Raw genomic sequence first — 25,108 nt, 5'->3', positions numbered from 1 at the left:
GTAAGTGGAAAGATTGAAAGGCTTTTTTTATTTAATATTTCAGACAAAAGAAAAATTAGACATCAACATCATCTATATTAAGTCAATGCAACATTGAACTCATCTATCAAAATTGTTTCGCTCAGCTACTCCTGATGCTCCAGGCACTCCTGATGCCACTGAAGTGACAGGTGAAAGCATCACCCTGTCCTGGACTCCTCCAACATCTGATGGAGGAAACCCCATTCAGTACTACATTGTGGAGAAACGAGAAAAGAAGACTATCCGGTTCTACAAGGTTATTAACAAGAAGCCCATTGTTGAATGTGCTCACAAGGTGCATAACCTGACAGAGGATATGGAATATGAGTTCCGTGTCATGGCTGTGAATGACGCTGGTGTTGGAGCTCATAGCAACATCTCTATACCTATCAAAGCTGCAGAGCCAAAGAATATTCCTTGTGCTCCATCTGTAGTCTGTGTATCTGACTCCACCAACACCTCCATCAGTCTGGAATGGAGCAAGCCTTTGGATGATGGAGGCATGGAGATCCTGGGCTACATTATTGAGATGGTGAAGGGAGAAGAAAAAGAATGGAAAAGGGTAAATGAGGAGCTGGTGGCAGAAACAACTTATGTGGTAACTGCTCTGCAGACGGGAACTGAGTACAAGTTCCGTGTTGCTGCTGTCAACCATGTGGGTAGAGGCAAGGAAAAGGAGACTCCAGAGCCTGCTCAGGCTGTAGACAGGCTAACACCACCGCAAGTAGATATTGACGCCACCTTCAAGCAGACACACATTGTCAAGGCTGGAGGTTCAGTGCACCTGGGCATCCACTTCAGAGGAAAGCCCCTTCCCATTGCCACCTGGGTGAAAGAGGGAGCAGAGCTGGGCATCATGTCAGACATCACAACTACAGACGGCTATAGTTCTTTAAGTATTGAAAAGTGTTCTAGAAATGATACAGGAAAATACACTATTAACCTGGAGAATGCCAGCGGCAGCAAGGCCATTACATTCACTGTAAAGGTGATAGACACTCCTGGACCTCCACAGGCTGTTGTCTTCAAAGAGGTATCCAGAGGCTCGGTCACACTTATGTGGGAGCCTCCTCTCAATGATGGTGGGGCCCGAATCCATCACTATATTGTTGAGAGGCGCGAGGCTAGCCGCCGCACTTGGCAGCAGTCTGGTGGCAAGTGCGTGCAGCACATCCTGAAGATCCAGGACCTTCTAGAGGGAGTACCATACTTCTTCAGAGTCTCAGCTGAGAACCAGCATGGTGTGGGTGAGGCGTTTGAGCTGACTGAGCCTGTCATTGCCACTGCAGAGCCAGCATCTCCAAAGAGAATGGACATCCTGGACACCACAGACAACTCTGTGTCGTTGGGCTGGCCGAAACCCGAGCACGATGGTGGCAGCCGCATCCAGTGTTACGTCATTGAGGCAAAGCCAAAGGGTACAGACAAATGGGTTGTGGTTGGCAACACCAAGAATCTCACCTATATGGTTGAAAAGCTCAACAAGGGTGATGAGTATGACTTCCGTGTGAAGGCTAAGAATGAAGCTGGCTACAGCAAGCCCACGGAAACTCTGGCTCCTGTGCTGGTCAAAGAGCCTCACATTGAACCTGCTGCTGACCTCAGTGAGATCACCAACCAGCTTATAACATGCAGGTCTGGCGGCACCTTCACCATCAATGTTCCCATCAGTGGTAGACCTGCTCCTAAAGTCACCTGGAAGCTGGAGGAGATGAGGCTGAAGAGCTCAGACAGAGTCTCCATCAAAGTAACCAAGGACCAAACCAGCATTTCAGTCAAGGAAGCCATGAGAGGAGATGGTGGTAAATACTACCTGACTCTAGAGAATGTAGCAGGAACCAAGACCTTCACTATTGAAGTGAATGTCACAGGTAGACCCAGTCCTCCAACCGGACCCATAGAAATCTCATCCATCACCTCTGAGTCCTGCATCATTAACTGGCAACCACCAGAGGATGATGGTGGCACTGACATCACCAACTACATTGTGGAGAAGCGTGAGTCTGGTTCCACGGCCTGGCAGCTGATCAATTCCAGTGTAAAGCGGACATCTCTCCACGTCAGTCACCTTACCAAGTACATGCAGTACACATTCAGGGTCTCTGCTGAGAATAGATTTGGTGTCAGCAAGCCCACTGAGTCTGAGACTATTGTCGCAGAGCATCCTTTCAGTAAGTATTACTCCTTAAATTTTTGGCTTACTCGCTAATTTAATGTATGAATATTAAAGAACAGATTTTTTAAAGCATTTCTTAGACTGTTATTGTCTGTAAAATGCATGCCTTCTATTGATTGAGACTGTAATTTAGGTGACTGTGCTCAACAACAAAATGAAATTTTTTTAATCACAGCACCTCCTGGCCCACCAACAAGGCCCTTAGTCTTCAACGTCACTGCTAACACAATGACCCTGAAATGGGAGGAGCCCTACCATGATGGCGGGAGCAGAGTGACAGGCTACTGGATTGAGAAGAAGGAGAGGAACAATATCCTGTGGGTGAGGGAGAATAAGATCCCTTGCTTTGAGTGTAACTACAAGGTGGAAGGTCTAGTTGAAGGCCTGGACTACCAATTCCGGGTTTATGCCATGAACAGTGCTGGGCTTAGCAAAGCCAGCGAGGCCTCCAAGGGAGCAGTTGCTCAAAATCCAGTTGGTGAGTTTTGACACTTCTTAGTATCAATATCCAGTGTTTCACTTAAAACTCCATTGATATGTGTCTGAATTTTTTTGATCTGATATTTAGATCCACCAAGTAAGCCAGAAGTCACAAATGTTACAAGAACCACAGTCTCCCTCAAATGGTCAGCTCCACTGAATGATGGTGGCAGCCCCATCCAGTGTTACGTCATTGAGGCAAAGCCAAAGGGTACAGACAAATGGGTTGTGGTTGGCAACACCAAGAATCTCACCTATATGGTTGAAAAGCTCAACAAGGGTGATGAGTATGACTTCCGTGTGAAGGCTAAGAATGAAGCTGGCTACAGCAAGCCCACGGAAACTCTGGCTCCTGTGCTGGTCAAAGAGCCTCACATTGAACCTGCTGCTGACCTCAGTGAGATCACCAACCAGCTTATAACATGCAGGTCTGGCGGCACCTTCACCATCAATGTTCCCATCAGTGGTAGACCTGCTCCTAAAGTCACCTGGAAGCTGGAGGAGATGAGGCTGAAGAGCTCAGACAGAGTCTCCATCAAAGTAACCAAGGACCAAACCAGCATTTCAGTCAAGGAAGCCATGAGAGGAGATGGTGGTAAATACTACCTGACTCTAGAGAATGTAGCAGGAACCAAGACCTTCACTATTGAAGTGAATGTCACAGGTAGACCCAGTCCTCCAACCGGACCCATAGAAATCTCATCCATCACCTCTGAGTCCTGCATCATTAACTGGCAACCACCAGAGGATGATGGTGGCACTGACATCACCAACTACATTGTGGAGAAGCGTGAGTCTGGTTCCACGGCCTGGCAGCTGATCAATTCCAGTGTAAAGCGGACATCTCTCCACGTCAGTCACCTTACCAAGTACATGCAGTACACATTCAGGGTCTCTGCTGAGAATAGATTTGGTGTCAGCAAGCCCACTGAGTCTGAGACTATTGTCGCAGAGCATCCTTTCAGTAAGTATTACTCCTTAAATTTTTGGCTTACTCGCTAATTTAATGTATGAATATTAAAGAACAGATTTTTTAAAGCATTTCTTAGACTGTTATTGTCTGTAAAATGCATGCCTTCTATTGATTGAGACTGTAATTTAGGTGACTGTGCTCAACAACAAAATGAAATTTTTTTAATCACAGCACCTCCTGGCCCACCAACAAGGCCCTTAGTCTTCAACGTCACTGCTAACACAATGACCCTGAAATGGGAGGAGCCCTACCATGATGGCGGGAGCAGAGTGACAGGCTACTGGATTGAGAAGAAGGAGAGGAACAATATCCTGTGGGTGAGGGAGAATAAGATCCCTTGCTTTGAGTGTAACTACAAGGTGGAAGGTCTAGTTGAAGGCCTGGACTACCAATTCCGGGTTTATGCCATGAACAGTGCTGGGCTTAGCAAAGCCAGCGAGGCCTCCAAGGGAGCAGTTGCTCAAAATCCAGTTGGTGAGTTTTGACACTTCTTAGTATCAATATCCAGTGTTTCACTTAAAACTCCATTGATATGTGTCTGAATTTTTTTTTGATCTGATATTTAGATCCACCAAGTAAGCCAGAAGTCACAAATGTTACAAGAACCACAGTCTCCCTCAAATGGTCAGCTCCACTGAATGATGGTGGCAGCCCCATTGTGGGCTACATCATTGAGCGTAAGCCATACACTTTGACCGGTGATGGCCGCTGGCTCAAGTGTAACTACACCAATGTGACAGACAATTTCTATACTGTTACCGCCTTGGGAGAGGGAGAACCCTATGAGTTCAGAGTCATCGCCAAGAATGCCAACCAGGTCTTCAGTACGCCCTCAGAGTCCACTGGGTCTGTGCAGTGCAAGACCGACTTTGGTAAGATCTTCATCTGTGACTGTGATACAATATCACCAGTACAGCATACTTTCACCTTCTGACCTTAACAAGCCTTAAATAAAATGATGACAGTTAAAGGAAACAGTCTCATGTTTCCTGTTCATTCAGTTTGAGCAACACCTTGAGACTTTAACATATAGATTTAATTTAATGTGAACTTATTACTGTCTCAGCAAAGCAGTACTATACTATCAAGAAGTTGTTTCACAACCACATACTTTGTATCCACTCAACAGAGCCTCCAAAGGCCCAGCTGGACAGCAAACTCTTGTCTGAAACTGTGATGGTCAGAGCTGGTTCAGACTTGGTTCTGGACGCTGCAGTGGGAGGCAGGCCGGACCCCAAGGCTTCCTGGTCCAAGGGCAACAGGGAGCTGGAGTTGTGTGAAAAGTACCACCTGCAGTACACCCCCACCAGGGCCATGGCCATCATCAAATTCTGTGACAGAGATGACACTGGAAAGTACATCCTCACGGTCAGGAATGTAAGCGGAACCAAGACTGCTGAGGTCAATGTCAAAGTGCTTGGTAAGAAGCTTTTTTATTTTTCAACAATTTAATTCAGCGCATTTAAAGATTACACTGGAAGCATTCATTTGTCGCAGTTATCCAAAGCAACATACCCTGAGCACATATGTTTTTTCCAGACACACCCGGAGTGTGTGAAGGCAGCATTCAAATCAGAAAAATCACAGAGGAGTCATGCGCCCTGAGCTGGAGGCCTCCTCTCGAGGACGGCGGGGATGAGGTCTCCCACTACATTGTGGAGAGGCGTGACACCAACAGGCTCAACTGGGTCATCATGCATTCCGAGTGCAAGAAGCTGACCTGCAACATCACTGGGTTATTCAAGAACACCGAATACCTGTTCAGAGTCCGGGGAGTCAACAAGTATGGAGCTGGAGTCCACCTACAGTCAGAGCCCATGGTTGCCAGAAACACTTTCAGTAAGTGCTTTTAAATATTCCCAAAAAAATCTCTTTCGCTACAGAGTCCCTGCTCTTTTATTTTTAAACAAGCATCCCTGTTAAATGAAAACAAGATAAATCTTACCAAAACCTAGCCTAGGAAACAGTACTAGATTGACTGTAAAAATGAAACCACAAGTGAAATCTTTATAATCTCTAACACTCAATTGCCCCTCTATTTTGTCCTCCTTCAGCTGTGCCAACTCCTCCTGGTGCTCCAGAGATCCTGGCTTCAGGAAAAGACTTTGCCACCATCGAGTGGCTGAAGCCAGAGAGCGATGGCGGCAGCCCGTTGGTCCACTACCTGGTGGAGAGGCATGAGAGAAAGAGTGCCCGCTGGGTGAAGGTGAACAGGGATGGAGCTCACCTGGACACCACATTGAATGTGTCTGGTTTGACCGAAGGCAACATCTACCAGTTCAGAGTGACGGCCATCAACAAGGCTGGAGAAAGCGAACCCAGCGAGGTTTCTCTGTATGTCGTCTGCAGAGTGCCAACATGTAAGTCCAGTTTGTTCAAGTCTAAATACATAACATTACATGCAACTGATTATCTGACTGATGATCTTAAATGTATGCATCTGATCTTTTTATATCTGTCTTTTGTGACAAGATTAATGGGTAACCCACTGTCCAGTAAAAAGATAAGTAAATCTTTTACAACATCACAGATATTGATCTTCATTCCTGCATCCTCTCCTCTCAGGCACCCCTGCTCCTCCTTCTATCCCTCGTATCACTGACACTCGTGCTGACAGCATAAGCTTGGCCTGGTCCCGCCCCGTAGAGGATGGAGGAGCTGATGTGATCGGCTACATCTTGGAGATGCAGGAAGCTGGAGCAGAGGAATGGAAGAAGGCCCATGAAAAGACCCTGCGTGCTACAGAGTATGTGATGCCCGGGCTCTCTGCAGGCAAGAAATACTGCTTCAGAGTGGCTGGCATCAACATCAATGGTACAGGAGACTTCAGTGAACCCTGTGCTGAGACTGAGCCTGTGGAGAGGATTGGTAAGTAATCTGGAAATAATACAGCACCTGAGTTTAGCACATGTTCTTGTCATAACAAAATGCAAACTTTCACATTCACATATAAAAATCAACATGTACACCAGGTTCAAATTTAGTTTCATTCGTGACTTTTCTTCTTCTAACAGAGTAGATTTTATTTGCAACTCTTTCATGATGTGGTTACATATAAATTCCTATATCAGTAACATTAAAGGCCATATATTAATTATCTCATCCTCTCACACAGAAACTCCTGACTTCGAGCTCGACAATGACTTAAAGAAGACCATCTGCCTACGCGCTGGTGGCTCCCTCCGCCTATTTGTCAATGTCACTGGTCGTCCCACTCCTGCCATCACTTGGAGCAAGCCAGGTGTTGACCTCCACAATAGAGGCTTCATCGAGGTCAACAACACATCCACCACTCTCATCATCGATAAGGTCCACCGCTACGACGCTGGCAAGTACACACTGATGGCCGAGAACTCTGCTGGGAAACAGGAAGTCAACATACTGGTCAAGGTCTATGGTAAGTTGATGAAAATCCGAGAAGTGAATTGAAATAGGTCATACTGTTATTTTAGAAGTTAACGCTACTAGAACATTTATTTTGCCATGGATTTTATTTTATATGATACGTTAGCTTTTGGGAAATATTATATTTTAACTACAGAATGAATTTTTATTGTTAGATACTCCTGGACCAACTGGATCAATCAAGATCAAGGAGCTGACCAAAGACTCTGCCACCATCTCTTGGGAAGCCCCAGCCGTAGATGGCGGTGCTCCTGTCAACAACTACATCATTGAGAGGCGTGAGGCCTCCATGAGAGCCTACAAGACCGTCACTTCCAAGTGCGGCAAGACATCCTACAAGATTGATGGCCTGATGGAGGGCATGCTGTACTACTTCCGGGTCCTCCCTGTGAACATTTATGGAATTGGAGAGCCCCGCGAGACTCCTGACGTCATCCTGGTTTGCGAAGTGCCTATGTCACCACACAAGCTGGAGGTAATAGACGTCACCAAGAGCACTGTTACCCTGGGATGGGAGAAGCCTGAGCATGATGGTGGCAGCAGATTGACAGGCTACGTCATTGAGGCCTGCAAGTTCGGCACCGACAAGTGGATGAAGGTGGCCACACTGAAACTCACAGATTTTGAGCACACCATTGAGAAGCTGAATGAGAATGAACAGTACTTGTTCAGAATCAGGGCAATCAACAGCAGAGGAGCCAGCGAGCCCAAAGAGCTTGTTACAGCCATCACTGTACAGGAACAGAGAGGTAACAGACGCAAAACAGTTTACTACCTGCAGTAAAATATATTTAAATTATTTTAGTCAAAAGCATGCAAAGAAAAACACTGCATTCTGCCAGTCCTTTGGCTATTTGACCAAAGGGGTTTGAAAAACTTAAAGTTAAAAATACAAAAGTTGCTTTTCTTGGCTCCTGAAAATGTACCAAACATGTTGATTTTCTGCTCAGCATTAACATTTATTACATCATCACAGCTATTTCACAATCTATTTCCCTACTGTTGATGAAAACTGTACTTACATTATTTTTGTATCTCTGTTTTTCCTTTCCAGTGATGCCCGTGGTGGACTTCTCCAGTATTCCTCAGAAGGTTGTCAATGTCTTGGCCGGCAAGACTCTGGAGCTAGACCTTCCCATCATTGGCAGGCCTCCTCCCGTCTGCTCGTGGTACTTCAGCGACAGCAGGATGAAAATCACAGACCGTGTCAAGATTAAGAGCACTGGCAAGTTCTCCAAACTGACTGTGTCTGAAACCACCATTGACGATACTGGTGACTACACCCTGGAGGTGAAGAACACCGTTGGTATCATCAAGGAGGTCATCAAGGTCATCATCCTCTGTAAGAATCCATCTCTCACCTGTTATTTTTATTTCATTATGTATTGCTGATGCTTATCAATAGCAGGTTACAATAAAGTGACTGTATGTATTCATTCTGTTAATCCCCTTTTATTAGCTAAACCTGATGAACCAAAGGGACCCATCAGGTTTGATGAGATTGATGCCACAACCATCACCTGCAGCTGGGATCCTCCATTCAGAGACGGCGGAGCTCCAATCAGTGGCTACGTGGTGGAGCAGCGTGATGCTCACAGACCTGGCTGGGTGCCTGTCTGTGACTCTGTTAGCCGACCAACCTTCAAGTTTGAAAACCTGATTGAGGGAGATGAGTATGTCTTCCGTGCAGCTGCCATAAATCGTTATGGCACCGGAGAGTTCCTACAGTCTGAGATCCTCACCTGCAGAAGTTTGAAGAGTAAGAGTTCTGGCTCTCTTTTTTTTTCAAGATTACACATTCAGCCGATATTACTATACACACAGAATTATGTAACATATCTCCTCTGCTCTACAGATATGCCTGGACCTCCTGGTCGTCCTAGCATATTTGATGTTTCTCGTGATGGTATGACCGTGGCCTGGAACCCGCCAGATGAAGATGGTGGCCTTGAAGTTTCCGGATACATCATTGAGCGCAAAGAAGTCAGGTCTGACAGATGGGTGCGTGCCAACAAGAACCCTGTAACCATGACCAGATATAGGTCAACAGAGCTGATCGAGGGCCTGGAGTACGAACACAGAATCACTGCTATCAATGCCAGAGGACTGAGCAAACCAAGTCTGCCATCCAAATCAGCAGTGGCAACTGATCCCATTGGTAGGAGAACAATTTGGAAGATGTTGTTATAGGTCTTTTAGAGAAAACTGTGAATTCATAGTTATAATTAGTGACAACTTAAATCTTAAAAAAGCACTTGCATGTGCAAGTACAGACTCATCTTTTGAAACAACAGCTGGAAATACTGACATACTTCTCATCCCTACTTAGATCCACCTGGCTGTCCTCAGAACCCAAGGATCACCGATACAACCAAGTCCACTGTTTCATTGGCTTGGAGTCCTCCCGACGATGAGGGAGACGCAAGGGTGGATGGTTACCTCATTGAGATGCAGAAAGCAGGCACTATGGCCTGGATCAAGTGCAACACCACACCATCTCTGATCTGTGAGTACACGCTGACCAACATGCCACAAGGCGAGGAGTTCAAATTCCGTGTGATGGCCTGCAATGCTGGCGGCTCTGGAGAGCCTGCTGAGGTACCTGGAACTGTCACTGTGACTGAAATGCTTGGTAAGGAGACAGTGGTTACATTTACTATACTTGCACTAAGATCATTTGTATATGTTTAAAACTAATGTAGAATAAAACTGACTTTTGGAACTATCATTATTATCCAGAATCTCCTGACTTTGACCTGGAGCTGAAATACAAAGATGTGTATGTGGTCCGTCAGGGAGGAGTGGTTAGACTCTCTGTACCCATCAAGGGTAAACCTCACCCAATTTGCAAGTGGTCGAAGGATGGCGGTGCAGTCTCTGCCACATCCATGATCGCCTACACCGAGGATGTCAGTGAGCTGGTTATCAAGGGAGCTGAGAGGCGCGATTCTGGTGTGTATGACCTCCTGCTGGAGAATAAGGTTGGAAAGAAGAAGGCCCAAATCAAGGTGAAGGTCATCGGTCGCCCAAGCTCGCCGGAGGGACCAATGTTGTTTGAGGAGATCCAGGCAAACTCTGTTAAGGTGTCCTGGAAGGCACCCATGGATGATGGTGGCTCAGAGATCCTGGGTTACATTGTGGAAAGACGTGAGGCAGCCCGAAACGCCTGGTACACTGTGGACTCTAGAGTGACTGACACTCAGCTGGTTGTCAAGGGCCTGAAGGAGGGAACAGAGTACCACTTCAAGGTCACAGCTGAGAACTCTTTCGGTATTAGTGCCTCTCTGAAGTCAGAGCAGCCATTGGTGCCCAAGACTCTTCTTTGTAAGTATTCCACTTCTTCAGTCTTCGGCGTCTTTGACCTGAATGAGATCATTCAATGATGACTCAAAAAATCCTTTATGTTTTTAAAACCAGGTCCTCCTGAGCGTTCCAGCACCCCACCAGAGATCATGGACATCACCAAGAGCTCTGTAGCATTGGCCTGGTCCAGACCAAAGGATGACGGTGGTTCTGCCATTACCGGCTACTTTGTTGAGTACAAGGCAGTGTCCGCTGAGACATGGTGCCGCCATGAGACTAAGATCACCTCTACCATGTTTACTCTGCCTGGACTAACCCCTGAAGCAGACTACCAGTTCCGCATCGTTGCTGTCAACGACATTGGTGAGAGTGAGGCTGGTCCTGTGTCTGACCCAGTAACATGCAAGGATCCATTTGGTGAGTTTTTCTCTCCTAATAAAGTGTAATTACCAATAATTAATAGCACTGTAATTATTATAGTTGATGGAATTTTAATGGACATGGGACAAGCAATTGTGAGTAAAATTTTACAGTAAACCCAAGTGAAATCAGTTGATCCAGTTAACCTCCAATAGTTGGCTGAAGTAGAGTTTCATGCAAAATAAAACCTGAATCAAAAAAAGATACAGTGGTTATTGTTGGTATCAGTGAGTCACAAAACAGCTGTTAATTTAACTTAATTATTTTTATTTCTTTCCTTCCAGACAAGCCAAGCCAACCAGGTGAGATTGACACAGTGAAAGTGACAAATAACTTCATCACCATCCGCTGGCAAGCTCCAGAGTGTGACGGTGGAAAGGAGGTCCTAGGCTACTGGGTGGAGTACAGAAAAACAATCGAGAGCACCTGGAAGAAGTGCAACAAGCAGAGGCTGAAGGAAAAGGATTTCACTATGCCTGGACTGGCTGAGGCTACAGAGTATGAGTTCAGAGTGTTTGCTGAAAATGAGACAGGAATGAGCAGACCTCGTAGGACTACCACATGCATCAAAACCAAACTGAGTGGTGGGTATACTGATATATAAAGTGTGAAAATTATGTTTAGGCATTTACCTAACTTGTTTATCCAGAATGACATTACTAAATAAATAACTTTGCCTTGTTGTTTTGTATTTACAGTTGAAACTAAACCAAGCCTAAGAAAGGAAATGGATGAAGTAACTGCCAAGCTTGGCCAGCCGGCTGTCATGAAGTGCCAGATTATTGGCAGACCTGTTCCTGACATCAAGTGGTATCATGCTGGCAAGGAGATTGTCGAGTCTCGTAAGTACGAGATGAGCTCTGACGGTCGCAACCACTCCCTGTCCATCATGACCGACCAGCAAGAGGATGAGGGAGAGTACACCTGCAAGGCTGTCAATGATGCCGGAGAAGCCGAGACCACAGGCATCCTGGTGTTGGAGGCTGCTCCATCCTTCCACCCCAACTACCCATTGAAGGAAACCTACTACGCTGGCCTGGGAACCACTCTGCGCATACATGGCGTTTACATCGGCCGTCCTGAGCCAAAGATCATGTGGCTGCATGGGGCAAAGACCCTGGAAAACACAGAAGACATCAGTATTGAGACTACGGAGCACTACACACACCTGGTCATTAAGAATGTGCAGCGCAGAGTCCATGGAGGCAAATACAGGATCAGACTGCACAACCACTTTGGCAGGGCTGACACTGCGTTCAATGTTGAAATCTATGGTATGTTCATGTAAATTACCTGCAATGAGTGCAACAACACATGCATTTGTAAAGGGGATATTATCAGATTTATATATAATTTAATATAATACCTCTGTTTCCAGACAAACCTGACAAGCCTCAGGGTCCCATTGTCCTGGACGCCCTCCTGAAGAACTCTGTCATCATCAGCTGGAAGCCTCCCAAGGACGACGGAGGCTGCATGATCACCAACTACATAGTGGAGAAGCGTGAGGACAAGGAGGGCACAGAGTGGGAATTGGTATCATCATCCATTAATGGCACATCTTGCCGTGTCCCTAACCTCATTGAGAGTGCCGGATACTTCTTCCGTGTGTATGCCCAGAATCGCTATGGTAACAGTGAGCCATTGGAGCTCACTTCACCTATTCTTATCAAGAGCCAGCTAGGTAAGTTTATTCCAACGTCGAATTTATATTTCAAAGTCCTTCATAAATTCACATCTTTAAATGTAGGCATAGAACTGTAATACATCATATCAGTTCACTTGTAAAGAGATACCTAGGTAAACTGTGCAAATGTACTGACCTCTGATTTACATATTCCTATCCACAGAGAAACCATCCCCACCTCTTTCACCACTTGTGTCTGGAATCACCAAGGATTCCTGTGTCATTTCCTGGAAGCCTCCACTCAGTGATGGTGGCTCCAAGATCAAGAGCTATTGCCTTGAGAAGAAGCACAAGAAGGACAAGAAGGAATGGACTGAATGGACTCCGGTGACCACAGACGAGATCAAACAGACAGTGTTCTCCGTCAAGCGTCTGACTGAGGGTGTCGAGTACATCTTCCGCGTGAAGTGTGAGAACCTCGGAGGACAGAGTGACTACAGTGAGGAGACAGCTCCTATCGTTCCAGCCACAGCCATTGAGATCCGTGCTCCTGCCTTCAAGGAGGAGCTGAGGAACATGAGTATCAAGTACAAGAGCAATGCTACCCTTGTCTGCAAGATCACAGGACAGCCCAAGCCTGTGATTAAATGGTTCAGACGAGGAAAGGAGATCCATTCTGACGGAAAGAAGATCAAGATCCAGGAGTTCAAGGGCGGTTACCACCAGCTGGTCATCACCGAGGCTGATGAGGAAGATTCGACTGTGTACCAGATCAGAGCCACCAACCAGGGAGGCTCCATCTGTGCTACAGTCTCTCTGGATGTTGAAAGTAAGCTCACAGATACCCAATTTCACCAACTAACACTAACAATGACTTGTACAAAATCAACATAAGCATATTAAACAGTTTTTAAAATTCAATTAAAACATGACATCTCACTTAAACTATTTCTCTAATTTCTAGTCCCTGCTAAAATCCACCTGCCGAAGAACCTGAAGGACAAAGAAGCCATCCCTGCCCTGCGTGGAGAGGTGGTCAATATCAAGATTCCTTTCAGTGGCAAACCGGATCCTGTCATCACATGGCAGAAGGGACAAGATCTCATTGACAGCAATGGCCACTACCAGGTCATTGTCACCAGGTCATTCACTTCTTTGGTGTTCCCCAACGGAGTGGAAAAGAAAGATGCTGGTTTCTACATTGTCTGTGCTAAGAATAGATTTGGCATTGACCAACAGACAGTTGAGCTGGATGTTGCTGATGTTCCTGATCCTCCACGTGGTGTCAAAGCCAGTGATGTGTCCAGGGACTCAGTTGCACTGAACTGGGTGGCCCCAGCAAATGACGGCGGCAGCAAAGTCATCAACTACATAATTGAGAAGTGTGCCACCACTGCTGAGAGGTGGGAGCGTGTTGCCCAGTCCCGTGACACCCGCTACACCGTTATCAATCTGTTTGGTGGAACCAGCTATCAGTTCAGGGCCATTGCTGAAAACAAGTTTGGAAAGAGTGCTCCATCTGAGACCAGTGGACCTGTCATGACCAAGGAGGACAAATCCAGAGTTCTGCTCTATGACAAGGAGGTTGACGATACTGGACATGTCCCTCAGGGCAAGGCTCAACACTCTGATGCCAAGAATATGCACAACAAATATGGTATTGCAGAGGAATTGGGCAGAGGTCAGTTTGGCATCGTCCACCGCTGTGTTGACATCAGCTCTGAGAAGACATACATGGCTAAATTTGTCAAAGTGAGAGGAGCTGATCAAGCAATAGTCAAGAGGGAAATTGTAACTCTGAACCTTGCCAAACATGCTAACTACCTCCTCCTCCATGAGTCTTTTGACAGCCCTGAGGAGCTGGTGATGATCTATGACTTCATTTCTGGTACTGATATCTTTGAGCGCATTAGCACAGCTGAGTTTGAGCTTAATGAGCGTGAGATTGTTAACTACATCAAGCAGATCTGCTCAGCTCTTGAATTCCTGCATGCTCAGAGCTATGGACACTTTGATATCAGACCTGAGAACATTGTGTACACAACAAAAAGCAGCTCTAATGTGAAGATTATTGAGTTGGGCCAGTCCAGACACCTGACTCCTGGAGACCAAATGAAGATTCAGTATACCACTGCAGAGTATGCTGCCCCTGAGATCCATCAGTGTGACATGGTTAGCACTGTCACTGACATGTGGTCAGTTGGTGTCCTTGCCTATGTACTCCTTAGTGGACTTAATCCGTTCACAGCTGAAACCAACCAACAGATGATTGACAACATCTCCAATGCAGCCTACAGCTATGATGATGAGTCCTTCATGCAGGTCAGTGTTGAGGCATTAGACTTCACAGACCGCTTAATGACAAAGGAACGTAAACATCGTATGACTTCTGCTGAGGCTCTGGCGCATCCTTGGCTCACCAAGCCTGCAGAGGAGATCAGCACCAGAGCGATCCCAACCAGCAGACATAAGAGATACTACCAGACAATGGTAAGGAAAGAGTGGAGCACTGTTGTCTCCGCAGCCCGTGTGGCCAGTGGTGGCTCCATCAGGGCCCAGCGTGGTGTCTTTGTCGCCAAGGTAAAGATTGCTCCATTTGAACATGGTCCTCTTGCAGGCCAGATTGGCCATGCAGTGGTGAATGAGGGAGACAGTGTGAAATTCATCTGCAACATTGACAACTATGATAGCTCTACTGAAGTGACATGGTACTGTGGTGTCAGGCAGCTTGAAGCTGGTGACAAATATGAAATTGAATATGAGGATGGCCTGGCTGTAATCACCATCCACAAGGTCACAAGAGCAGATGATGGCACTTACAGATGCAAGGTTGTGAATGAGTATGGTGAGGACAGTGCCTACGCAGAGCTGTTTATCAAGAGTGTTAGATCTTACCGCAACTTCTTCACGACCCGTGTGGTCAAGAGAACAAAGCGCAGAGTTGACACTGCCAGAATGCTTCAGAAACCACCAGAGTTCACTCTTCCTCTGGTCAACAGTACAGCCTACATTGGTGAGGATGTGCGCTTTAGTGTCACCATCACTGTTCACCCCGAACCTCGTGTCATCTGGCACAAATCAGGACAGAAACTTATCCCTGGACATGATGACAGGAAATATACCTTCATAAGTGACAAGGGTCTGTACCAGCTGATTATCCACAAACTCGGGGATGAGGATGATGCTGAATACAGTGTTGTCGCCCGTAACAGGTATGGTGATGACAGCTGTAAGGCTCGTCTTACTGTTGTGCCTCGACCTAAACCAGCAGACCTCACCCTGAGGCCCATGTTTAAACGCCTGCTAGCAAATGTCGAGTGCAGGGAGGGCCAGAACGTGCGCTTTGAGATTAGAGTATCCGGCCATCCCACACTGAAGTGGGAGAAGGATGGCACACCTTTAGCTTTTGGACCATCTATTGAGGTTGTCCATGAGGGTCTGGATTACTTCATCCTTCACGTGAGAGACACTCTCCCTGAGGATTCTGGCGTATACAGAGTTACTGCTACCAACTCTGCTGGATCTGCCAGTTGCCAGGCAACGCTCAAAGTAGACCGTGTCACTCATGTTAAGAAGGAATATGAGACCAGCGAAAAGGAGAAGAAAAAGGTATCTGGAAAGGAGGAATTAGACAAAAAAGTGAGGCTGTCTCAGATTTTGACTGGCACTGTTGTTACACCTCTACCACCCGTAGCAGTACAAGCTGTAAGGGAGGCAGCCACCATGTTCAAACCTGCTGTGACAACTAAGAAAGGTGAGAAGACTGAGGCTGAAATACAGAAAGAAAAAGAGGAGAGGAAGAAGCGTGCAGACGAGAAGAGGCTACGTATGCCATATGTTGTCCCCACTCCTCGTGTCATTAACCCAGCTGTTCTTGAAGAGGACGTGGAAATAAAGCACTTCAAGCCACTCTCTGACATGAAATGGTACAAGAAGCTGCGGGATCAGTACGAGTTCCCTGAGCCTATGGAGAAAATCCAGCAGAAGAGGATGAAACGTATTCGTCTCTCCAGGTGGGAGCAGTTCTATGAGGTGCCAATCAGGATCAAGGACCAATATAAACCTAAGTGGCGCATCTCATCCATGACTCAGGATGACTTGGAGACTGTGAGGCCTGCAAGGCACCGCACTCCTTCCCCTGAGATGGATGCCTACCACAGGATCAGGAGGAGGTCCCTGGGTGACCTGTCAGATGAGGAACTGCTGCTACCTGTGAATGAGTATCTGTCCATGAAGAGAACTGAGGAGGAGAGGCTTCGTCTGGAGGATGAGCTGGAGCTTGGCTACTCTGCTTCTCCGCCTAGCCTCAGCCCAGTTCGCTTTGAGCTGTCTGCCCTGCGTCCCTCATCCCCTAGAAGAGTATACAGTGATGATGAAGAGGGAGAAGACGTCCAAAGATATGACTCCTATCGAATTCCATCTAAATATGAGGCTGGCCCAAGTTTTGTTGAGCTTCGCCAGCGTCACGACAAAGCCACATACAGACCTCCTAGACAGAAGCAGAGGGTGTATGAAGAGAGAGAAGATCAGGAGCTGCTGCGTCCACACACAACTGCTCAGAGAATCTCCTCTTACAAGAGTGAACTCAAACGCATGGAGTTTGAGGAGAAGACACGAACCTCGAAAAAGGAAACAACCGTCACTGCTGTGACAGTCTCTGAGGCCGTTGAATCTGAGCACCTGACTGCCTTTACCTCAGAATATATTGCTAAACCAATTAAGAAGCTCCCAATGCCTGAACCTGAGAGAAGATATCCCACCCCAGGAAAGGCTGTGAAGACAGAAGTGGCCCTTCCTCAAGTTGACTTTGCATCCAGGTATGAGGAGAGGAAGCAGGCTCTGAGATCAGAGAGGAGATCAGTGGAGAGGAAGGTTGAGGTGGTGACACAGGCTCCCTTCAGCCTTGACCATGCCCCACGTATTACCATCAGGATGCGATCTCATCGTGTACCCTATGGCTCCAACACAAGGTTCACCCTGAATGTCCAGGCCAAACCAGAGCCTGAGGTCAAGTGGTTCCATAATGGAAAAGAGATTAGTCAGAGCAGCAAATACCACATGACCAATATCAGTGGAGTTCTGACCCTCCAGATCCTCAACTGTGTGACTGAAGATGTTGGCACTTACCGTGTGGTCTGCAAGAACACCAAAGGAGAGACTTCTGACTATGCCACATTAGATGTAGCAGAAGCAGAATATGCTGCCTTCTCTTCCCTCCGCAAAGATGAGGAGCCTCCATCCTCCCTTCTGCCAGAAATGACTAGAACAGACATGTATCACGTCTCCTCCTCTAAAACAACAGCGAAGGAAACTGTGACTGAAACTGTGAAAGAGACCACCACTGTTGTTGAGAAGTCAATTGAGAAGCCTAGTGTTCCTGCCAAGATCCTGACCAAACCGCAGTCTTTGACTGTAGAGGAGGGAGACCTCGCCAGATTTGAGTGTGATGTGGCTGGTGACCCAGCACCCTCTATCAACTGGATGCATGAAGGAGTAGTTGTTAGTTCCTCTGCCCGTCACCACATTGTCTCCACTCAATACAACTCCTCCTTCAAGATCTCTGCTGTTGAAATGTCAGATGAAGGCAGCTACACTCTGCTGGTGGAAAATGCAGGAGGAAAACAAGAGGCCCATTTCACTCTGACGATCCGTAAGTCTGAGTCCAAGGAGAAAATAGTTGCCCCTCCCACACTCGCCTCTCCAGAGGCCAAGTCCCCTCTTGCCAAGTCCCCTGAACCAGTCAAATCCCCTCAGAGAGTCAAGTCTCCTGAGCCAATCAAGTCACCTCAGAGAGTCAAGTCTCCAGTTTCACCAAAATCCCCAAAAACAAAATCCCCAACACCTATGTCCCCTACTCCAAAATCCCCAACTCCATCCGAGAAGGAACGTGTGACTTCTCCAATCAAGTCACCAAAGAGAGTGATGTCACCAACTCTTGAAAAGAAGCCGACCTTCTCTGTTAGTCTGGGCGACGTCACTGCAACCCCTGACTCTATCGTCAAGTTGTCAGTGAAGGTAACAGGAGAGCCCAAACCTGCAATCTCATGGATGAAGGATGGAAAGGTAACATTTTCTAAAACTCAAACTATTCGACTATTCACTTTCAATAATTTATAGATAAAATCGGACAGAAAAAAGTGACATATTTGCATTGGTTATTAACTGAATCATATTTTAATGATTGACAGGCTCTGTCTCAGGGTGGGAAGTATGAAATCTTTGAAGAGTATGGCTCAGCTTACTTGGAGATCTATGAATCAGAAGTCTCTGATAGCGGGGTGTACAAGTGCACTGCTAGTAACAGTGCTGGAGCAGTGTCGACAACCTGCACAGTCACTGTGCGAGGTAAGATAACACCTACTTGTGAAATTGTGAAACTGTCGTTCCTTAACCTGCAGCTACAAACATTCAAACTGTTTCCCACCACAAACTCTTAAATTTACTTGTTTTAGGCTCAAAAAGCTCCAAAACAAAAGCTGAAATCTCTGAGGAAGTCATGAAAAAGGAAATGGTCCATGAGGAAGTCCTGTCCTCTGTGAAGGAGGTCAAGTCCTCCCACAGCCAAATATCCATGACCGAGGGCCAGTCTCTGACTCTGAGGGCCAACATCTCCGGGGCCTCCGACATCAAGTGGATCCTGAATGGGGTTGAACTTGTCAACTCAGAGCAGTATAGATATGGAGTGTCTGGGAGCGACCAGACTCTGACCATCAGGTCGGTCAGCCAGAGCGAGCAAGGGATCATCACGTGTCAGGCTCAAACACAGCGAGGCCTGGTCCGGTGTCAGTTCGATATTGCGATCACAGCCCTGCACTCAGATGCACCCCACTTCGTGGTGCAGCCCAGGTCCCAGAATGTGAATGAGGGACAAAATGTCAAATTCATATGTGAAATTGCAGGAGAGCCTTCACCTCAAGTGGAGTGGTTTAAAGACAACATGATTGTGAGTAGTTTTCTCCAGAAAGTTATTTGTTTTGTAATCAAGACAAAATGTTAGCTGCAGTTTTCTTCGAGCTTTTTCAGGGTAAATTATATCTGTGTAGCTGATATAACACAACAATCTCTCTCTCTTTGCAGATATCGATCACACGAAACATTAGACTGAGCCGCTCAAAAAATGTGTACACTCTGGAGATATGTGAAGCCACAGTTGCAGACAGTGGGAAATACACAATAAAAGCCAAAAATCAGTTTGGACAATGCTCTGCAACATCATCCCTCAACGTCCTCAGTAAGTTTCCAATGCATTTCAACTAACAGGATTAAACACAACGTGTCCCAGTGTATTTAATTGGCTTGGATACTGAAATCTGTGATGAAAAATGAGACTTGCATTGCATTAAATCAAACATCTTAAAACTAATTCAACATTCAAACCCATAAATGGAAATCCAAAACACTTGAGAACCCATCTTACAGTCTGTGTCTGACGACACTTCACACACAGTTGCATATAGTATATACTGTACTTGTGCACATTGTGATATGAGCCATGTGCTTGTCATTTGCATTCTCGCAGCTCTTGTTGAAGAACCGACAAAAATGATTATTGTGAAGCAAAGAGCTTCTACTGACGCTGCTGCCAGCATGCAGAAAGATTTCTCAGCCTCGTCAGTTCGTATGGAGGCAGCCTCCATGCAGGCCAGCAGTTTCAGCAGCAGCTCCCACTCTGCTGCTGCCAAGTATTCATTTGAGAGCATGTCTGCGACTAGCATGTCGGCCATGATGGCTGAGTCAATGGTTTCTATGAGCTCCAGCAGCCAAATGATGGAAACGTCTGCTCACTCGCATGCTGAGGCCTCCTCTTCGCTGAGGGCCCTAACCACAGGGGTTAAAAGAGGTGAGATCCATTTTACAAGTTGCCTGAATCAGCTGGTAACTTGCACTTAAACTCAGGATAACATGAGGTGGGACTTGAATGATTTGAGCATCTTTGGGAGTAAAGGTGGAATGTAAAAACAAATGGGATGTGAGAAGTCCCACTTGTTTAAAGAAAAGTTCCTCCCATTTTATCTTCAGTTGACATCTGAGACACTCCAGGCACAAAAAATAAGCCACTGTTATCATCAAAAATAATTGGAAATAAAATGTGGAAAAGAAACAAATAATGCTGGTTTTTTTGAAACCCTTTGACCCTCTTCTATGCTGCCCATGTGAAATATAATCAGACAGATACACAGTAAAGTAGATTTTTAGCTCATGTCAGTGCTAAAATTTTGGACTACATCCATGTACTTCCTTGTGGAATCCGGTAGTTAAAGTCAAAGTAAAAATCATAGGTAAGGCAACTTGGCGGGCTATTGTGGCGGAATACCATTGACATGTTCCAGGCTAGTTAGCATGATCCAGGTTAACTTGCAAGCTACAGTAGCCAACCAACGAGCCCAACAAGTAGTCACTACATCACCAGGTTTTCAGGTACTTCACGACGACGAGCAAATTCATTTGCAGTGTGCCACTTTCTGGTGTGATGGGACACTATCACACTTTGACTGGACCATGATGATATGGAAAATAAGGACTCCATTATGTATGAAAATATTAAATGATATTAACATGAATAAAGTCAATGACTGTGATAAGGAAACCTGCATGCACAAGCAGCTGCTGCACCTTGTGTGAAAAGTTCAAATCTATAAATCTAGAAGGATGTCAAAAAAATCGTTAAACTGCTGTTTTCAAACGACCTTCCTGGTTTTTGACTTGTGTATACTTTTGATGAAAATTGTGGCTTATTTTAGTGACTGTAATGCAATCATTAGTTAAGGTGTGGAAATTTGACAACAGTTGCTAAACAAGAGAAACTAAGGGGGGTACTGTAATTTTCTCACAAATGTAAAACTTCCATCACTCAGCTCTACCGTCTTTTCGTTAAAAGGCACTCCACCAAAGATCGAAACCCTTCCACAGGACGTCAGTGCCGAGCCAGGGAAGTCCCTGACGGTGGCAGGGGTGTTCTCCGGAGACCCTGCCCCCTCCGTCCAGTGGGTCCGCTCTGGTCGGACCCTCCCCAACGGGGACGAGCGGTACCACGTGGAGAACACGGCTGACTTCTCCACCCTCATGATCTCTGCGGTGAAGGAGGACGATGCTGGAGCGTACACCCTCCGCCTGTCCAATGAGTTTGGCTCAGACTCTGCAACTGTCAACGTTCACATTCGGTCCATGTAAAAAAAAAAAAAAAAAGAAGTTAATTTATTTCCCCTGTTTCCCTGATCCAGAACCTTTTTATTTAGTGAATTAATCTTACTTGATAAAGATCTGGATTTCTGTTCTTGTAAATATGAACTATTTTTGTACCAAACTTGACATTAATTTATGCCAAACTAGACTAAAGTCTAAAGTTGTTATAAAATGTGCCATATTGGACAATTATGACTTAGGATTTTTGAACCACTTTTCTGTGACATGTACATAATGTATATAGCCGAATTTAACGGTTATGGGAAATGTATGCATTGTTATTTATGACAATAATATTAACTGAAACAAAAGAACAAATGTTTTAACAGGAGAAAGTTTCACCAGGAACGAATACCCTGTTAAACTGAGAAACTAAACTCTGTGCCTCAACAATAAGTTGAAGTCTTTAAGATTGCCTCAACAGGTAGAGAGGCTCCCTGTTGATGTTATGAACCAGAAACAGAAAGACAAAGTTATTGTTTTGGACACGCATCTGTGCGTGTGATATTACAGTTTCCTATGAGTTGTACCATGAGCGTAAGACCCTGAGTGCTGTTTGCATTACCCTCATGTAAGCAGCATAAACCGGCCTTGTGCTCAGACTGACTGTGTCATACCAACATGACTTGATGACCAGCTCAGAGTGCGAGCGGCCTGCACTCTCGGCATTTTGATCATTTTAATAAAGAGCGCTGTTTCTGGCACAGGACAGCCGGATTGGCTTTTTAAAATGTAACATCTCCTGGCCATAAATGAAGCGAAAGTCAAAGCCAGCTCTGCTGTGCAGAAGCAGCGCTGTCTCTCGGAGGATAGTTAGGTAACGTGTTTGTGTGTTTGCGTGCGAGTGTTTTTAGCTTTTAGTCATTTCACTGTGTCAGTAGTCAGGGTCTTCTTCATTCACCACAGTGATTCCATCTCCTGTGAAAGAAACGTAAAGAGAAGCAGTTATGTTTTACCCTGCACTTTGATTTAATCGATCTGTTGATGTAGAACTATATTTCATCCTCCTTGAGTTTTATGCATTACTGATTTAATAAAGCATGATTTCAGCACTACACACATGTTCTCTTCTTGTGGTTATTGTGTCTTTGGTGTGTCTTCCTACTCTCCTATTCATGGTAGTTTTATCCAGTGGTAGAAGGTAACTAAGTACATTCAATCAACTACTGTACTAAAGTAGAGTTTTGAAGTACTTCACTTGAGTATTTCCACTTTCAGCTACTTTTTACTGCTCTGCATTTATCTGATTACTTACCAGATTTTACATGAAACATATGATAAAGCTATAAATTACAACACACTGTCAAAGATTACACCAATATATATATATATATATTTCTGGTGTGTGATCACAATATCAGCTTCATTTTGTCAACTGATTGTAAAGTTTTAGTTCGGTTTTTATTTTTTTTTGCCACCCTGGTGGCTCTAGGGATGACGTACCTATGTATTTATGCATGTTTGTCTGTACATACATATATATATAATATACATACATACAGTGGGGTCCAAAAGTCTGAGACCAAAATGAAAAATCTCTAATATTTTCACATAAACCTGGAAATAATTAGAAAGTTTGAGGAAAATTTTAAAAACACGAGAACAACGTCATGTAACACGAAGAAGAAATGTTTAAGGTTCTGCTCTATTTCTACGTCATCAATCAAATTTGAGCAAATTTGGGGCATTGACCAACTTAACTCCTCTGTACAAAAGGTCAGATTTCCTTGAGTTGTATACCTTCCATTGAAGCCTGCGTTCGGACGACACTCAGGTGGATTTCATCTAGTCATCAGAGGCTCGTTCAGGTAACTCAACCTGCAGCCTGTGTTCACCTGTTATATATAAGGCTGCGCCTCAAGTTTCCAGTCGGTCTTTGCTTCCTAGGTGGCATTGTGATAGTAGGAAAGATGGCATCAGAGCTGACAGTGTCAGAAGTCAAGTTGTTATTCTAAGCAAAGAGGAGCTTTCTCAGCATCAAATCATGGCTGGACTAAAGGTTTCTAAGGGGGCAGTGCATGGAACGCTAAAACGCTCTGCAGAAACTGGATCAGCTGTATCCAAAGCGCAATCAGGCAGCCCGAAAGTTACCACACCATCAGAAGATCAATACATCCAGCCTAGTGCCCTCAGAGATGGAGAAGCAACTTCATCACAGATACAGAATTTGCTAATAAAGAACGTAAGACTCCAATCAGAAAGAGTACTGTCAAAAGAAGGGTGTTTTGTACTGGTCTCAGGACGAGTAGCAGTTTCTAAACTACTTCTCAGGAGGGGACACGAGGTCAAATGCTTGGGGCGGACTCAGAAATCCCAGCATTTGACAGTGGATGACTGGGAAAAAAGTCCCATTTACTGATGAATCCAAGTTTGAGATTTAAGGCAGTAACAGAAGGGCGTTTGTAAGGAGATGAACAGGAGAGCAGATGAAACCACAGTGAAACATGGTGGTAGGAACATTCAGTCTGGGGGGTATTTAGCCTACTCTGGAGTTGGACACCTGCAACCTGACTACACCCTGACAAAGGAAAAGTGCCTCTCAATTCTTCAGAAACACGCTACACTCTCTGGTTTGCATCTTTGTGGAGATGCGATTCATACTGCTGCAGGATAATGACTCCAAACACACCTCAAAGCTTTGAAGACCTGCTCTAAGACCAAAGGAGACCAAACGGTCATGGACTTTCTTCCACTGTCACCTGACCTCAACCCCACTGAACAGGGGGGCACTTGAAGCCTGAGAAAGCCAAGCGTTCTGTGACATGACAAGAAGCTCCCGGGAACATTGTCAGATCGTGACCGGATAACGTGGGTCGACATCAGGAGTCCATACCAGCTGGTGTGAATGCTGTCACTAGAGCACATACATTTTTCAAAGATTCAATGTGTCACTCATATTGTTAAACTGATATTATTATTTGTTATGAAAATATTAGTATTATATTCAAAGCAAATGTAAAATAGAAGTATCTTGACTACCACCATTTTTGGATATATTCACATGTACATTCAGTGGCAAGAAAAGGTAAATGAAACCTTCTGGAATTATATGCATTTATGCATAAATTTGTCTTAAACTTGGATCTGTTCTTCATCTAAGTTACAGTAATGAACAAACACAATCCATTTGAACTAGCAACGCACAAATCTATGTATTGTTCTTGTCCATACTGAAAACATCATTTAAACCCTCACAGTGTAGGTTGGAGAAAGCATGCAAGCCCTCAAGGCTTCAGATGTGGATGTTGCTGCAAAGAAGCTACAGATACTAAAAGGTGGCCGCTTCTCACCCGCAGCAAAGAACATCTGTACAATCGCCACAGTTTCAAGGTGTCACCAAGTCAGTACCCAGCCAGATGTGAACTATGGTCACGGTCTCCCTGTCTGTTCCGGAGTTATGGCCAGGACACCGTGATGTCACAGTGAAGCTGACCTTTGACCATTTGGATGTCATCACTTCATAATTTTATCCTATTCGACATTTGTGTGAAAATTAGTCGTGGAGTATGAATTCTTAAGT

At 45.3% G+C, this 25,108-nt stretch overlaps 1 protein-coding gene across 1 annotated transcript in view; it reads left to right on the top strand.

Moving 5' to 3' along the window:
* ttn.1 (titin, tandem duplicate 1) overlaps positions 1-21,591 on the top strand; it is a 203,856-nt gene extending 182,265 nt beyond the window's left edge. The window contains exons 215-239 of the mRNA XM_040148273.1: positions 126-2,192; positions 2,373-2,675; positions 4,217-4,522; positions 4,780-5,070; positions 5,190-5,489; positions 5,705-6,010; positions 6,216-6,518; positions 6,766-7,047; positions 7,211-7,804; positions 8,110-8,397; positions 8,515-8,814; positions 8,911-9,213; positions 9,385-9,687; positions 9,795-10,379; positions 10,473-10,775; positions 11,063-11,362; positions 11,477-12,052; positions 12,157-12,462; positions 12,629-13,234; positions 13,370-18,468; positions 18,594-18,750; positions 18,858-19,348; positions 19,483-19,636; positions 19,925-20,245; positions 21,284-21,591. Coding sequence (XP_040004207.1) covers positions 126-2,192; positions 2,373-2,675; positions 4,217-4,522; positions 4,780-5,070; positions 5,190-5,489; positions 5,705-6,010; positions 6,216-6,518; positions 6,766-7,047; positions 7,211-7,804; positions 8,110-8,397; positions 8,515-8,814; positions 8,911-9,213; positions 9,385-9,687; positions 9,795-10,379; positions 10,473-10,775; positions 11,063-11,362; positions 11,477-12,052; positions 12,157-12,462; positions 12,629-13,234; positions 13,370-18,468; positions 18,594-18,750; positions 18,858-19,348; positions 19,483-19,636; positions 19,925-20,245; positions 21,284-21,576 — 15,137 coding nt within the window. The 3' untranslated portion in view covers positions 21,577-21,591. The remainder of the gene's footprint in view (positions 1-125; positions 2,193-2,372; positions 2,676-4,216; positions 4,523-4,779; positions 5,071-5,189; positions 5,490-5,704; positions 6,011-6,215; positions 6,519-6,765; positions 7,048-7,210; positions 7,805-8,109; positions 8,398-8,514; positions 8,815-8,910; positions 9,214-9,384; positions 9,688-9,794; positions 10,380-10,472; positions 10,776-11,062; positions 11,363-11,476; positions 12,053-12,156; positions 12,463-12,628; positions 13,235-13,369; positions 18,469-18,593; positions 18,751-18,857; positions 19,349-19,482; positions 19,637-19,924; positions 20,246-21,283) is intronic.
* The last annotated feature ends 3,517 nt before the right edge of the window (positions 21,592-25,108 follow it).

Source organism: Xiphias gladius, chromosome 16, assembly GCF_016859285.1.
Source record: "Xiphias gladius isolate SHS-SW01 ecotype Sanya breed wild chromosome 16, ASM1685928v1, whole genome shotgun sequence".
Taxonomy (NCBI): domain Eukaryota; kingdom Metazoa; phylum Chordata; class Actinopteri; order Istiophoriformes; family Xiphiidae; genus Xiphias; species Xiphias gladius.
Note: the sequence above shows the minus strand (reverse complement) of the source record. Positions and strands in the feature narration are given on the sequence as shown.